Raw genomic sequence first — 15,699 nt, forward strand, 5'->3', positions numbered from 1 at the left:
ACACACTAGTCTTGGTTTGGATACAGAATTGCTGGATCATACTGCAATTCTGTTTTACTCTTATAAGAATAAGAAAATAAGTATATTTTCTCTCTAAGGACTTCTCTAGTCTCTGCCACCAATACCTACCACCCACCCCACCAGACCATCCAGGCTGAATTCTGCCTGGCCCACATCTCAGTGGAGTTCCTCTTTCCCCCTATTTCTCCCCCTTCTCCCCCTGCAGGTGTTTGGGGACTTGGACCAGGTGCGGATGACATCAGAGGGCTCCGACTGCCGCTGCAAGTGCATCATGCGGCCGCTGAGCAAGGACGCCTGCAGCCGGGTGCGCAACGGGCGCGCAAGGGTGGAGGACTTCTACACCGTGGAGACCGTGAGCTCCGGGGCCGACTGCCGCTGCTCCTGCACCGCGCCACCCTCCTCGCTCAACCCCTGTGAGAATGAGTGGAAGATGGAGAAACTCAAAAAGCAGGCGCCTGAGCTCCTCAAGGTAAGCTGGGGTGAGCTTATGCCAGCTGGACTTGCTGTCAGCCTTCCCCCAGGCTCCTGCGGGCCCATTCCACAGGTCCGAAGACTGAGGCCCGTCGCTCACTGAGCAAGTTAAATCACACTGCAGCCTTTGGTGTTTTACCAGCTATCCTGGATTTTTCCCATATCAAACTTACCCCCCCAACCGTTTCACCTGCCTGCAGCCATGTGTACTTAATTTGTTTTAATTTCTTCATTTGTTTGTTAGTTTTGTCTGTTGTGGGGCTTGAACTCTGAGCCTGGGTGCTGTCCCCTCTCAGCTCTTCAGCTCAAGGCGAGCACTCTGTCACTTCTGGTTTTCTGGTGGTTAATTGGAGATACAAGTCTCACAGATTTTCCTGCCTTGGCTGGCTTTGAACTGTGAGCCACAAGTGTCTGGCAGTTTATTTATTTTTGCCAGTCCTGGGGCTTGAATTTAGGGCCTGGGCACTGTCCCTGAGCTTCTCTTGCTCAAGGCTAGCACTTTACCACTTAAGCCACAGCACTACTTCTGGCATTTTCTGTGTATGTGGTGCTAAGGAATCAAACCCATGGCTCCGTGCATCTGGGCATGCACTCTACCACTGAGCCAGATTCCCAGCTCTACATTTCATTATTTTAAGTAGAGCTTTTCTCACATCTAAGCACTCCCTGTAGGCCACATTGTGTGTGTGCATGCGCAGTCCTGGGACTTGAACTCAGGGACTTGAAACTCTCTCTGCCATCTTGCTATCACAGACCTTAGTGTCTGTCCCAGAATAAACATCTGCTGGGCCCAAAGAGGGTGGTCAGGCTATACCAGGGAGGGTTCAAATGCCAAGCCCACGTCTGTGCAAGTGGGCAGCCACAGGAACTTAGCCAGTGTGGAAGAAGCCCTCATCAAAGCCTCAGAGGGGATCAGCCAGGGCTGATGGGCCGGGGCTCGGTGGCTCAGTGCTGAGCTCTGCCCCAGATGTTACCCTCCCTACCATACCTCCATTTCACAGAGAAGAAAACTGAGGCTGGAGTCTCAAACTGCACTGCACAGAGCTCCAAAGCTACCCCTGGAGCCCCTCAGGGCTGGGGCAAGGTGGTGGGGGAGCAAGGAAGACTCCGTGAGTCCTACCTCTGATTCTAGAAGCGTCTTTCACCTTCTTGTCTGTTGGAGAGCTCGGCTTCTGCCCAGAGAAAAATTTCCTGGCTTGAACAGTTTGAAAACTCCTGGGAAATTGGAGTAAAACTGAGAAACAGCTGGATAGAAAGAACCAGAGCAGAGCACTGGCTTCCGCAGGCCCTTGAGAAAGGCTGCAGGCCAATGAGGCCATGAGGGAAGGAATATGCCAGAGAACGTCCTTCCCTGTGCCTACTTGGCATTCTACTGGCGTGTTGGTCATCTGTAGAGAATGTCATCTTGAGGAGGTGACAGAGGAGGAGAGAGACAGCTGCAGGACAGAGCCCTGGGCTAATCTCGGGCCCAGCACCTGCTCCAGACTGTGCCACTGCCCTGTTGTGCCGGTCCCTTCCCATCTCTTTGCCTCTGTTTTCTCGAAACAGGATTGATCAAGTGTGATAGGAAAGACTGAAAAAGCCAATTAAGTTGGCAGGCACTGGTGTCTCATGAGAGTAATCTTAGCTACTCAGGAGGCCAAGATTTAAGGATCAGGATTCGAGCCTAGACAGGAATGTCGGTGAGACTCCTATCTCCAATTTAACCACCAAAAAGCTGTAAGTTGAGATATAGTTCAAGTGATAGAGCGCTATCCTTGAACAAAAGCTTAGAGACATTAGTCAGGCCCTGTGTTCAAGCCTTAATACCACACACACACACACACACAAGTTGGGTGTTGGTGGCTCATGCCTGTAATCCTGGCTACCCAGGAGGCTGAGGTTTGAGGATCGCGGTTCAAAGCCAGCCTGGGCAGGAAAGTCCGTGAGATTCTTATCTCCAATAAACCACGAGAAAACCGGAAGTGGCGCTGTAGCTCAAGTGGTAGAGTGCTCGCCTTGAGCTGAAGAGCACAAGGACAGTGCCCAAGCCCAGAGTTCAAGCCCCATGACCGGCAAAATAAAAAAAAAGAGGGCTGGGATGTAGTCAGTGGCAAAGTGCTTGCCTAACAAGTGCAACGTCCTGGGTTCAATCCCCAGTACCAAAAAAGAAAAGACAAAAAAAATACAGTTAATAAATAAAAAGAGAGAGAGAGAGAGATTTCCATTTATACTGATCTAATCTCTGCTCTGGGCTGTACCATTAAATGCTGAAGACTTTGGGTTCGTCACTTCACCTCTGTGAGCAAAACATGCAACCTATCAACCAAACATAAAAGTAGTCAATGCTTTGAGTCTGGCCAGGCACTAGAAGCAGGCCTGGAAGGAAGGCAGTAATTCACTATGAGAGAGTTCCAGAGAAACTGTACGGAAGTGAGAGTAGAAAGGCCCAGAGACGGATGCCCAGTTAGGAGGTGGCCTCAGGCCAAGGGCGAGCCTCTGCCAGATCCCGCGGGAGCTTTAGAGAGGGGATGGCAGATCACTTCCCCTGAGACCAGGCAGCTAGGCTTGTGGGTGCCCAAGCCTCTCTGTCATGCCTCAAGGCTGCTCCCAGCATAGATGCCCAAGCTCTATAAAGTCATTCACCAGCGAGCCACCTGGGGAGGGAGAGAGGCCAGTTAGCAGGTAGGAAAGGCAGTCAGGGAGGAGGTGAACTTTTTTGTGTCCATCCTGGTGCTTGAACTCTGGGCATAGGCACTGTCCCTAAGCTTTTGTGCTCCAAGCCAGCACTCTACTGCTTCAGCTACAGCTCCACTTCCAGCTTTTTCATGGTTAACAGTCTCACAGAGGGGCTGGGAAGGTGGCTTGGTGGTAGAGTGCTTGCCTAGCATGTATGAAGCCCTGGGTTCAATTCCTCAGTACCACATACACAGAAAAAGCCAGAAGTGGTGCTGTGGTTCAAGTGGTAGAGTGCTAGCCTTGAGCAAAAGAGTTCAAGACCTAGGGCTGGCAGAAAATAAAAAAAGTTTCACAGACTTTCCTACCCAAGCTGTCTTTGAACTGTGATCCTCAGAGCTCAGCCTCCTGAATAGCCAGGATTACAAGTGTGAGCCACCAGCACCTGGCAGGAGGTGTAAGTTGACATGTGTAGTACCATAGGGTAACCATGGCTGGCAGCGATTGTCTAGTTCACAGTCTAGTAGAGAGGATGTTAAGTGTTGCCAATACAAAGGAATTAGCAAATGTTTGTGGTGATGACTGTTGCAGTTTCTCTGACTGCTTTACTGCACAACACACCCACCTTCTAGAATGTCACCCTGTTCTGCATAAGCATGTATAATGATCCTGTCGATACAAATTAATTCAATTTGAGTGTGTGTGTGCTGGTACTGGGACTTGACCCCAGGGACTTGGGCACTTGCTTAGTTGCTTTTTCCACTCAAGGCTGTTGCTCTACCACTTGAGCCACACCTCTACGTCTGTTTTTTGTTTGTTTTGTTTTGTTTTGCTGGTTAATTGTATATAAGTGGTTCATGGGTTTTCATGCACAGGCCGGCTTTGAACCATGATCCTCAGACCTTAGCCTCCTGAGTAGCTAGAATTATTGAGTCCTTAGTGCCTACCCTCAATACAAATACATTCAAAGGGAAGTACACAGAAGCCAAGAATGGGCAGAGGAGTGGAGCCTAGGGGACCTGGACCAGTCCTCAGTGTCCCCTACATGATTCACGGGGTTGTCACAAGAATTAAGTGGAACAAAACCCCCTAGCCCCCATGTGCCTTGCATGACCAGTGACCAAAATCTAGAATCTCTGCAGGATGTGTGTCTCAGAGCACTTGCCTAGCATATGTGAGACTCTAGGTTCCCTCTCCAGTCTTCAAATGAACGAATGAATGAATGAATGCTGTGCCCATGACTAGGAGCAGACTTGGACTAGTGAGCACTGAGGCCCAAGCAGGCCATTCTGAGGCTCTGGGAATTGGGAGTTCATCACTGCTGTGGGGCTCCTTTTGTACTTTCCCATCCCACCTAACTGCCCTCATGCCGCCCCCAGCTGCAGTCCATGGTGGATCTCCTGGAGGGCGCCCTGTACAGCATGGATCTGATGAAGGTGCACGCCTACGTCCACAAGGTGGCCTCCCAGATGAACACACTGGAGGAGGTAAGGCTGCCCTCCCTGTCTCCCCACCCACACCGCACCCCCAGGGATTGTGCTCCGCTGGCTGCCCCTGAAGGGGCCTGGGCCACTCTGGTTGACCCTGGGGCTACTGGAAGCAAGACTGGGGCTGGGGGAGCTGAGGGAGGGACCTGCAGGCCACAAGATCCAGCCTTTGGGAAAGAGGTCTGACTGGAGCTTAAAGGCATGAGGAAACTGGGAAGGCTGAGCGGAGAAACTGAGGCACCTGCTGGTTGTATGAAAGGGTGCAGAAGGAGCTAGATCTTCTTGACCCACTCGGATCCGGGTCCATGCTGTACAATGTAGAGGTGACACCGTGCACAGAAAATACGGTGACCGTATTGACTGAGTAGGTGCTGTGTGACAGGGGTGGTCAGAGCTTGGAACAGGCTCAGAACAACCCAACAGTCCTGGTACTACCTGAGAGGAGACAGACTAGACTACTGGTTTTGTACAGGAACAGTTGAGCAATGCTGGATGCTCAGGCTCCAGGTTCAAGGCTTTCTAATGCTGGCACTGCCTGGCCTCCACCCGTTTCCTGCATCCGGCCCCTGCTAAGTCACTAGAGAACTGCAAATCTACAGCTGCCTGGAGCAGGCGTGGGGACTTCCTTTCCCAGTTTCCTTTGCAGAGGGAGGGGGCACCTGGGCATCCTGTGCCCCAGGGTGGGAGATAAAGCCGCATGGAGCCCGAAGCTGGGGTTGCAGTGGCTTTGACAATCAGTGAGTCCCTCCTATTGGTTGAGCCCGTGCCAGCTGGGGAAGCTAAGTACCAAGGCTTCCTGTGTCTGCCCAGCGCTCCCGTTGCTGCCCCCAAAGCCATCCTGCTTTGACCTTTCCTCCTGTAATCTCAGGAAATACTAACTCATTGCACGTAATGCTGAGCCTGAGAGAAATCAAAAATGATTTCCGAAGCCACAGAAAAGATGATTGTTTAATTATCTTGTGCTTCACATTATCTGTGCTTTGTTTTTGTTAAACATGGTTTATTTCCCAAAGGATAACCCTATGGAAGGGAAAAGAAAAAAAGAAAGCTCTTTCTATCCCTGGAAATGGGAAGGGAGGCCAGGCTGTCTGACTCAGGAGGAACTGGCTCCCCAGCCAATGGAAAAAATCCTCCCAGAAGATCAAACAGCGATCTGCAAGTCCCAGCCTCCCTCAGCTCTTTTCTCGTCTGCCAGGGATCATTTCAGCTGAAAATACCTAGAGATATCTTGAGCTAGGGACAAGCGGATGCTGCTAGCTCCTCATTGGTAGAGTTATTGCTACGCACCCCGCAACACATCCACTAGGCCTCCAAAACCCGCTTCCCACCTGGCAAGATTCAGTAGGGCTGAGATTCAAAAATACCCCTTACATACTTTGACTTCCACCTAGCCTTGAACTCAGGACACTGTCTCTGAACTTTTTTTTGCTCACGGCAAGCACTCTGCCACTTGAAGCACAGCTCCACTTCTGGCTTTTTGCTGGCTAATTAAAGATAAAAGTCTCATTGGCTTTCCTGCCTGGGTTGGCTTTGGATCACAATTCTCAGATCTCAGCCTGCTGAGTAGCTGGGATTACAGTCATGAGCCACTGGTGCCCAGCTCAAAGTGCACTTTCATATTCCTCAGCTTTTCTGGGTCTCACAATGACTCTACAAGTTAGTTGTCCTTATCATTAGAATCCCTATTTTAAAGGCATGGAGAAGTAATCACTAACTCAAGATTATCCAACCATGAAATGAAGAACAGAAATTCCAATCCGATTCCTTCTCACTGCCTCTCAACATGAAAATTCCAGGGCTGACTGGATGTAAATCATTTTAGGTTATCTGCTGTGAATTCATGATGTGGATGTCTCTGGCTTCTCAGCAAAGAGATGTTTCCTGCTGCTAACTAGTCTCCTGTTTCAACTGAGAAGTAGGTTTACACCAAGGAACCCTCACCCAGCCAGGTGATGGTGGGTCAGGAGGCTGCAATCTAGAGGACTGTGGTTCAAAGCCAGCCTGGGCATGAGTTTCCACATCTCAAACATCAGATAAGCTTGGCTAGAGGTATGGTTCAAATGGTAGAGGGCAAGCTAAGAAAGTATATGGCTTATACATAACCCTGGACTGCTCCTGCAGCTTAGGAATCTAGAAATAATACCTACCAGACTGCCCAGGTTTCCTGCCAAAGGAAAAGGGGTTCCCAAGGTAACAGGGGAGTCCTAGAAGGAGAAATATGAGCATGTCTGTTCCCAGTGGGATTTAGAAGCAGAAATAGAGCCAGGGTTGGAGTGGGAGCCACTAAAGCTAGGCAGAAAAATACTCCTCAGCAAGGTAAGAGGTGGAGCCAAAGCACTACTGGAGTAAAGGCAGGAAGCTTCAGGCCTGGAGAGGGGCCAGGACTAGAGACTTACCCACAGAAAATCCTCCAAAGATTTCCCTTGCATCTACATTGCCTGAGTATTTTATTTTTAAAAATCTGTTTATGGGCTGGACAATGGTGGCTCACACCTGTAATCCTAGCTTCTCAGGAGGCTGAGATTTGAGACTCATGGTTCAAAGCCAGCAGGAAAGTCTGTAAGACTTCTTTTTATGGTTGTTAGTCATGTGGCTTGAACTCAGGGCTTAGGGGCTGTCCCTGAGCTTCTTTGCTCAAGGCTAGCACTTGTCTGCTTTGAACCACAGCTCCACTGCTGGCTTTCTGGTGGTTAATTGGAAATAAGAGTCTCACTGGCTTTCCTGCCCAGGCTGGATTTGAACCACAATCCCCAGATCTCAGCCTTCGGATAGTTAGGATTAAAGGCATGAGGTACCACCACCCAGCTTAGTGAGTCTTTTATCTCCAATTAAATACCAAAAAGCTTGAAGTGGAGCTGTAGCTCAAGTGGTAGAGCACTAGCCTCAAGCCAGAAATCTCTGGGACAGCACCCAGGCTTTGAGTTCAATCCGCAGAACCAGCAAACCCAGAGAAGTATGCGTGCATATGTACATGCACGCATGCACACACACGCGCACACACACACACACACACACATGTTTATGTATTTCATGTAAATACTAAAAGAGTTTAGGACTGGAGGTCCTAAACTGGAGGTCAAGTAGGAGGCCATAAGTTCAAACCCCAGTACCACAAAAATATAATCATTTTAAGGTAGCAAAGTATGGAAAAGATATATATATAGATACATTGGTCCCTATAAAAGAACAGAATGTCTTTAGAGGATACACAAAAAAATTCACAATTATCAGCATTGAGAAATAAACAGAGGTGAAAGGGACATATTTTTTTAGATCAAATTTTATTTCTTTTCATTTTAGTCCTGTAAAATCTGGATATGGTGGTGCATACTTGTAACCCCAGAATTTACAAAAGCATCAAGAATGTTAAGACCAGGAAATGGAGCTATGCTCAGATGGTAGAGTACTAGACTTGAGCAAAAAAGCTCAGGGCCAGGCTGGGAAGGTGGATCAGCCGTAGCGTGCTTGCCTCGCATGCAGGAGGCTGGGAGTGGCGCTGTGGCTCAAGTGGTAGAGCACCAGCCTTGAGCTGAAGAACTCAGGGACAGTGCCCAGGCCTAGAGCTCAAGTCCCACGACTGACAAAAAAAAAAAAAAAGCTCAGGGCCAGCACCAAGGACCTGAGTTCAAGCCCCTAGGACTGGCACCAAAAGAGAAAAAAATAAAAAGGAAGAATTCAAGACCAGCATGGGTTACATAGGGAGACTCTATCTCAACAACTACAGTAATAATAGTAATAATTCCAGAAATGTTTTACCTATTTTTCATTCCATGGCCTGTTAAATGGGAACAACAAAATTGAAAACTTCAGTCATCCAGCACATGCTTTTTTCGACCCACCCTCACCAGTGCTAATTGCCTTTGCAAACCCCATCCCTGCAACTGGGCACCCAGGCTGATAGTCAAATTTCAGGGACTCGATTCAGGGGGTAGCAGACCAATGAATGGCCTGGAATCTTGCCCCACAGAGCATCAAGGCCAACCTAAGTCGGGAGAACGAGGTGGTGAAGGACAGCGTGCGTCACCTCAGCGAGCAGATGAAGAGTTATGAGAACCACTCAGCCATCATGCTCAGCATCAAGAAGGAGTTAGCCAACCTGGGCCTCCAGCTGCTGCAGAAGGATGCAGCGGCCGCCCCTGCTACCACCCCTGCCACGGGCCCTGGAAGCAAGGCTCAGGTAATCACAAGGCAGAAGGTGGCTGTACTTGAGGGCATAGCATAGGTTAGACTAGAGAGGTGGGAGGGAAACACAACAGAGAATCACGGCAGATGACAACAGCTGTGTAGCTAGCATGAAAAACCAGGACAGATGTGCAGATTCAGCCAAGAGGGCTGGATGCTAAGCAAGATGTTTGACAGTTTTCTCATTCATAAATTCTCAAACTTGGAAGCAAGCTTGTAGAGATGAGACTCCCTGCCTGGCTTTGGGAGACCAGCTCTTCTGCTTCAAGCCTTCCCCAGGTGGCTGGGCCCTGGCTGGTGCCTGCCAAGCAATAGGGTACAAGTGATGGTGGCTCATGCCTAATAATGCTAGCTACACAGGAGACTGAGATCTGAGGATCATGGTTGAAAGCCAGCTCAGGTAGGAAAGTCCACAAGACTCTTACGGGGGGAAGGGGGTGGCAGGAATTGTGGGACTTGAACTCAGGGCCTGGGTGCTGTCCCTGAGCTCTTTGGCTCAAGGCTAGGGCTCTCCCACTCTTGGCCACAGCTCCACTTCCAGTTTTTCTGGTGGTTAATTGGAGTGTGTCACAGACTTTCCTGTCTAGGCTGACTTTGAACCTCGATCCTCAGATCTCAGCCTCCTGAGTAGCTAGGATTATAGACGTGAGCCACAAGTGCCCAACTGCCTTTGGAGACCTTTACAGATGAATAGCAACTTCTCCACTTCACCTGAGTGAAAAACCTAGGCAGCAAACACCCAGATGTTCCACCCTCAAGCTCTGAGCACTGTGGACAGAGCTGCCCATGACAAATGACCTACCTTGGTGAGACTTGGCAAAGATTCCCCCTGTAGGCCAGACAGGCTGCAAAAATGGCCATCCCACTGGGCAGCTAGGTTAGTGAAGCCACCTCTGCATGGACAAATGGCTTAAAGGTTCCTTCCTCAGGTGGACACATGCCAGAGATTGTGACTTGGCAAAAAGAATAGGGACAAGTTCCAAACTCCCATCACTACCCCTCTGACTGGTCACTTAAGGGACAGAACACAGCCCAGCAGCCTTGCTTTTCTTGAGTGGCATGGATTCCTTTTCTAAACTTGTCACATCAGTGAGTCCTGTGACCCCCTGGAAGGAGGGCTGACCTCTGCCCATCTGGCACATAAGGAAACAGAGCAGTCACACGGCGAGAGGGTGTCTGAGTTGGGCTGGAAGCCACGCTGTGTGTCCGTAGAGCCCAGCCCTCTGCCCCACTGTGAAGAGGTTGTTGGTGATTACAGGTAGCACTGCCTAGCCCTGGCCAGGGCTGGTGGCCAGCTCATTCTCATGCCAGTTTTGCTGGTGCTCACCAATCTTGCTGATGGTCCATCAGATACTGTGTGCCCTATCTGCCAAAGCTTCTGCCTAACAATGGGTGACAGACAAGGCCTGTGTCCCCATGCCAAGCCAGCATCAGAGGCATTTGAATAGGAAATGAAGTAGATATGTCGTGTCCTAGGGGTGGGGTGATCAGCCATGGGACTGGGGAACTTCCCAGAATGCTAAGCTCTCCGTGCTAAAACAGAGACAGTTCTGGGGCACCCTGGGATGCAGTGGTCACCGGCAGAGAGACGCCAGAAGATCTCTGCTGCCTTCCCTGAGAGCCACCTGGTCCTTGTCTATTCCCAGGGGAGGAGTGGACAGGAATTGGGAACTGGGTCAGGAATCCAACCCACTAGGTTGGTCTTCAAATCTACTAGGGAGAAGGGAGTAGGGAAACTGAGGCAAACCCACTATGGATGCAACCACTGAGAGAAAGATGAGCACTTCATGGGCACCTGGAAGGTAGGGCTTGGAGCAGCGCCCCCCCAGCCCCTACAGCTGAGCTTTCATGACCTCCCACAAAACCCTCTCTGCTGCTCCCCAAGTCTGTGATTCTTCTTCTCTCCTAGGACACAGCTGGAGGGAAAGGCAAGGATACCAGCAAATACAACAGTATGCCAAAGAACTTTGCAGACAAGGTCCTCACAAAGGCTCCTAAGGAGAAGCTGCTGAAGGTGGAGAGATTGAGGAAGGAGAGTGCCAAGGGCCGATTCCCCCAGCCCACAGCCAAGCCCCGGGCCCTGGCCCAACAGCAGGCGGTGATCCGGGGTTTTACCTACTACAAGGCAGGCAGGCAAGAGGCAACAGAGGGCGTGGCTGGTGAGTCGGAGGGGAGTGGAAACATTGGGGCCTGGCTGAAAGACAGCTGCCTCCCAGATCTCCTGGACTGCTCTGTACATGGCCCCATAGCTCAGCTCCATCATTGCTTACCTCATCCATCTCTGGAACATAATACCCTACTCAGGTTGTTGGGATGAAATGGTAAAACCAACGTGAGGGCCACTCACTCCTTTCCAGATTGTGAAACTGTATTCTTCCTCCTCCTCCTTCCCTGCTCTTCCTACTCCTTCTTACTCTGGTACTGGGATTGGAACTTGGGACCTCACACACTTGCTTAGCTTTTTTTCTCAAGGCTGGAGCTTTACCACTTGAGTCACACCTCCACTTCCAGCAATTTTCTTTCTTGCTTGCTTGCTTGCTTGCTTTTTTTTTTTTTTTTTTGTCAGTTATGGGGCTTGAATTCAGGGCCTGGGCACTGTCTCTAAGCTTTTGTGCTCAAGGCTAGCACTCTTGTCACTTGAGCCACAGCTTTACTTCTGGCTCTCTGGGTGCTTAATTCAAAGAGTCTTACAGACTTTCCTGCCTGGACTGGCTTAGACAGCCATCCTCAGATCTCAGCCTCCTGAGTAGCTAGGATTATAGGTGTGGACCACCAGCACCCGGCCACTTCTAGCATTTTGATGGTTAGTTGGATATTAGAGTCACTCAAATTTGTCTGCCTGGACTGGATTTGAACCTTGATCCTCAGATCTCAGCCTCCAGAATAACTAGGATTATAGACATGAGCCATTGAGCATCTGGCTTCCAGCAACTATCTCCTCCCTCCTCTTCACCTCCCCCTTGTTGTTGGTGTGGTCTCTCTCTTTTGTTGTTGTTGGTTGTAGGGCTTGAGGCTTGAATTCTGGGCCTGGCGCTGTCCCTGAGCACTTTTTGCTCAAGGCTAGCACTCTACCACTTTAAGCCACAGCGCCACTTCTGGTTTTCTGGCTGTTAATCAGAGACAAGAATCTCACAAACTTTCCTGCCCAGGCTGGCTTTGAACCATGATCCTCAGTTCTCAGCCTCCTGAGTAGCTAGGATTACAAGCGTGAGCCACCAGCACCCAGAAGCCTTCTTTTCTTATCTCCCCAAAGAGCTCAGCCTCTCCTACTTTTTTTAGAAGCTCCCTGCTAGGCCACCATGAAATTAACTGAGAAACAGGAGAACATAGCTCCAAAAGTCCCCAAAAACTTTCACTTTCGCCACTGATTCCATACTGTTCTTTTCTTTTCTTTCTTTTTTTTTGGTCGGTCCCTCAGCTCTTCAGCTCAAGGCAAGCGCTCTACTGCTTGAGCCACAGCATCACTTCTAGTTTTCTAGTGGTGTATTGGAGATAAGAGTCTCATGGACTTTCCTGCCCGGGCTGGCTTTGAACCTCCATCCTCAGATCTCAGCCTCCTAGGTACTAGGATTATAGGTGTGAGCCACTGGCAAGAGTGACAGCCCAAGCCTTTTCCCTTTCCTGGGTCTTGCTGCCCACCTTGTCTAGTGAAGCCCTCTGTGGGGCAGTGTCCAGGGGGACAGCAAGGTGCAACAGTTACAGTTAGCCCTTCAGGAGCTATTGCATACCTGAGTGGTGGCACATACCAATAATCCCAGCACTCAGGAGGCAGAGACAGGAGGATCTCAGGTTCAAGGCCAGCCTCAGCTACATAGTAAGACACACACACACACACACCCTCCATCTCACAAAACCAAAAGCCAGGTATACTGGTTACTTAGGAGTGGAGATCAGGAGGATCCATTCTGAGGCAAGCTCAGGTAGCTGACACTGCCTGTCAGCCTTGCTTCACAGGAAGCACAAACAGGATCAAGGTCCAGGCTAGCAGGGACAGAAAACCCTATCTGAAAAAACAGAGCAAGAAAGGGCTGGAGTTGTGTCTCAAGCAGTGAAACGTTTGCCAAGCAAATGCAGGCCCTGAGCTCAAACCCTAAAACTGCAAAAACAACCATAGAAAGAAAGAAGGAAAAGAAAACCCAAAAAACCAAGGGTAGAGGGTGCAGCTCAGTGGCAGAGCATTTGCTAAGCACGCCCAAGGCTCTGAATTGGATCCCCAACACTGGGGGGAAAAAGGCACCCTTGTTTGTTGGCTCCACTTGCAGCCTCTGGTGCCAGCTGTGGTCCTCGATCCCTGCCAGCTTAGCCTGGCCACAGCATCAGACCTCTGACCCCTGTCTGGGCCACTGCCCGGCACAGCTGTGGGCATCTGCCTCTGCCAGCAAGGCCCGTGGGAACCATCCTTCTTCCCTATCAGGCTGCTGAGGCCGGGGGCCACCCTGACTTGTTCCCACAGGAGCCCTGGCGCTGGGGGAAAAGGGGACAGGGAAGACTTTCCCTGAGCACGATAAAGAAAGGAGAGCCTAGCCTGGAGAGAAAAAGACGTCAGGTCATGTTCCTCTAGCCCAGGGATCCCTTGGCCCTCCCTTGGCTGACTGGCAGTTCTGGGGGGGCACCATGGAAAGCAGCACCTTTGTCACTGGTGTCAAAGCACCTTCTAGGACACAGTTTGCTGTTGCTCTTAATGACAGCTGCCTCCTGCAGGGAGGACAGGCCCACAGAGACAGAACACCTGGCTTCTGGGCAGTAGACTTCAGAGCCTGCCTTAGACTCCCTTCCCTGGACACCAGTAGCCTGTGTCCCCTGGTCATGTGACATTGAATGTCCCTATATCCCCTACCCATCCCAGCTAGGAAGTGGGGCTCAGATGTGACCCATAGATGGTTCACACTAGCAGAAGTTCTTTGTCAGCCAGCAGAGGTGGAGATGGGGAGGTGCCACTGACATAGGGGCCCCCTGACACCCATTTTACAGAGGTGGAACCTGAGGCCCACCACACCAGATGGATGGGTCCCCAAAAATTCACCTGGGGCTGGGGGTGGGAAGTGGACTTGCAGCTGGACCTGGAGCCCATCTTCCACGGGAGCATGTGGGGAGGACCTAGATGGCCTGGAAAGAGCCGGGTAGCAGCATGGCGGGGAGGTGATAGCACAAAGACAAGGTGAATTCAAGGTCATTTCTCTGCAGACAACGCCCTCAAGAGCACTTCCTGGCTGGAACAGCAGCCGCCCAAGGTTGAAAGCAAGCCTCCTGAGCCCAACTCAGCTGAGCAGGATGAGGCTGAGCCCAGGGTGTCAGAGAGGGCAGACTCCACCCCTGCCACCCCCACCACAGATCCTGCCACCCCCACCACGGCTGTCTCCACCACCCTGGCTCCCACCACTAGTCCCCCGCCCACAGAGCCACCTTCACACACAGAAGACCACAGCCAAGGTGAGTTAGCCTCCCAGGTTTGACAAACTACAACCCACGGCTAAATCCAGCCCATAGTCTGCTTGTTCGGGATCTAAGGATCGTGTGTGTGTGTGTGTGTGTGTGTGTGTGTGTGTGTGTGTGTGTGTGTGTGTGTGTGTGTGTGTGTGTGTGTGTACTGCAGTTTGAACCAGGGACTGGGCACTGTCCCTAAGCCTTTTTACTCAAGACTGGTGCTCTACCACGTGAGCCACAGCTTAACTTCTTGTTTTTTGCTGGTTAATTGGAAATAAGAGTCTCAGATTTTCCTACACAGGCTGGCTTAGAACCAGGATTCTCAGATCTCAGCCTTCTAAGTAGCTAGGATTATAGGCATGAGCCACCCGTGCCAGGCTTTTGTTAGGTTTTTGTTTTATGGTGATAAGAATTGAACCCAAGTCCTTGAGCATGCCAAAGCAAGTATTTTACCACATAGTTACACTTCCAACCTCCCCAGCTCTTTTTATGTCCACTTTTGTGATTTCTACTTGTGTGACATGACAGAATTTTTACTCAGTAGATCCTGGATCTGTCTTTCTGGAGGGTTCTTGGTGATGTAGTCTCAAACCTTCAGACCCTCTGCCGCCGTGGTCCGCTTGCGCACACGTCTCCTGAAGGACCCGCCCACCACGCGAGGACAGGTGCAGCTGAAGTGGTTCCTCTCCATGCTATTTCTAGTGTCAGAAAACTGGAAATAACCTGAAGGGCTGGCGTTGGGAGGGACATTTAATAAATGAAAGGGCACAGCTGTTGGGTGGCCTGGCAGGGCCCAGCAATTACATCATTAAAAGGGCTATTTAATGAGGTGAGAAATTGCTCCGAGGAAGAAAAAACACAGGATACATGAAAATAGATTTAGAAGAATCACAGTTTTGCAAAGTATATCTGCATGACCGTGCACGCAAAGGAAATAGAGACAAAGAAATACAACCACAACATTTTCTATGCATAAGAGAATTGTTTAAAGGGTGTGTGTGTGTGTGTGTGTGTGTGTGTTGGTTGGTCCTGTAGCTTGAATTCAGGGCCTGGGTGCTGTCCTTGAGCTAGAGCCCTGCCACTTGAACCACAACTCTGTGGCTTTTTGGTGGTTAATTGGAGATAAGAGTCTCATGGACTTCCCTGCTCTAGTTAGCTTCAAACTAGAATCCTCAGATCTCAGCCTCCTGAGTAGCTAGCATTACAGGTGTGAGCCACCAGTGTCTGGCAGGATTTTTTTTTTTTTCCAGTTGTGGGGTTTGAACTCTGGGCCTGAGCGCTGTCCCTCAGCTGTTCAGCTCAGGCTAGCACTCTACTACTTGAGCCACAACATGACTTCCGGATTTTTCTGCTTTTTTTTTTGGGGGGGGGTGGTCCGGTCGTGGGCCTGAACTCTGGGCCTGGGCGCTGTCCCTCAGCTCTTCAGCTCAAGGCTAGTGCTCTACCACTTGAGCCACAG

The 15,699-nt window shown here is 50.4% G+C and overlaps 1 protein-coding gene across 1 annotated transcript in view; it reads left to right on the plus strand.

Annotated features, from left to right (window-relative positions):
* Nucleotides 1-229: 229 nt before the first annotated feature.
* Nucleotides 230-15,699, plus strand: part of Olfml2a (olfactomedin-like 2A) — a 19,714-nt gene continuing 4,244 nt past the window's right edge. Inside the window, exons 1-5 of the mRNA XM_013021339.1 lie at nucleotides 230-490; nucleotides 4,527-4,634; nucleotides 8,602-8,811; nucleotides 10,726-10,975; nucleotides 14,001-14,246. Of these exons, the coding sequence (XP_012876793.1) occupies nucleotides 254-490; nucleotides 4,527-4,634; nucleotides 8,602-8,811; nucleotides 10,726-10,975; nucleotides 14,001-14,246 (1,051 nt within the window). The 5' untranslated portion in view covers nucleotides 230-253. The remainder of the gene's footprint in view (nucleotides 491-4,526; nucleotides 4,635-8,601; nucleotides 8,812-10,725; nucleotides 10,976-14,000; nucleotides 14,247-15,699) is intronic.

This window comes from Dipodomys ordii, unplaced genomic scaffold (assembly GCF_000151885.1).
Source record: "Dipodomys ordii isolate 6190 unplaced genomic scaffold, Dord_2.0 Scaffold55, whole genome shotgun sequence".
In the NCBI taxonomy this organism is placed as follows: Eukaryota; Metazoa; Chordata; class Mammalia; order Rodentia; family Heteromyidae; genus Dipodomys; species Dipodomys ordii.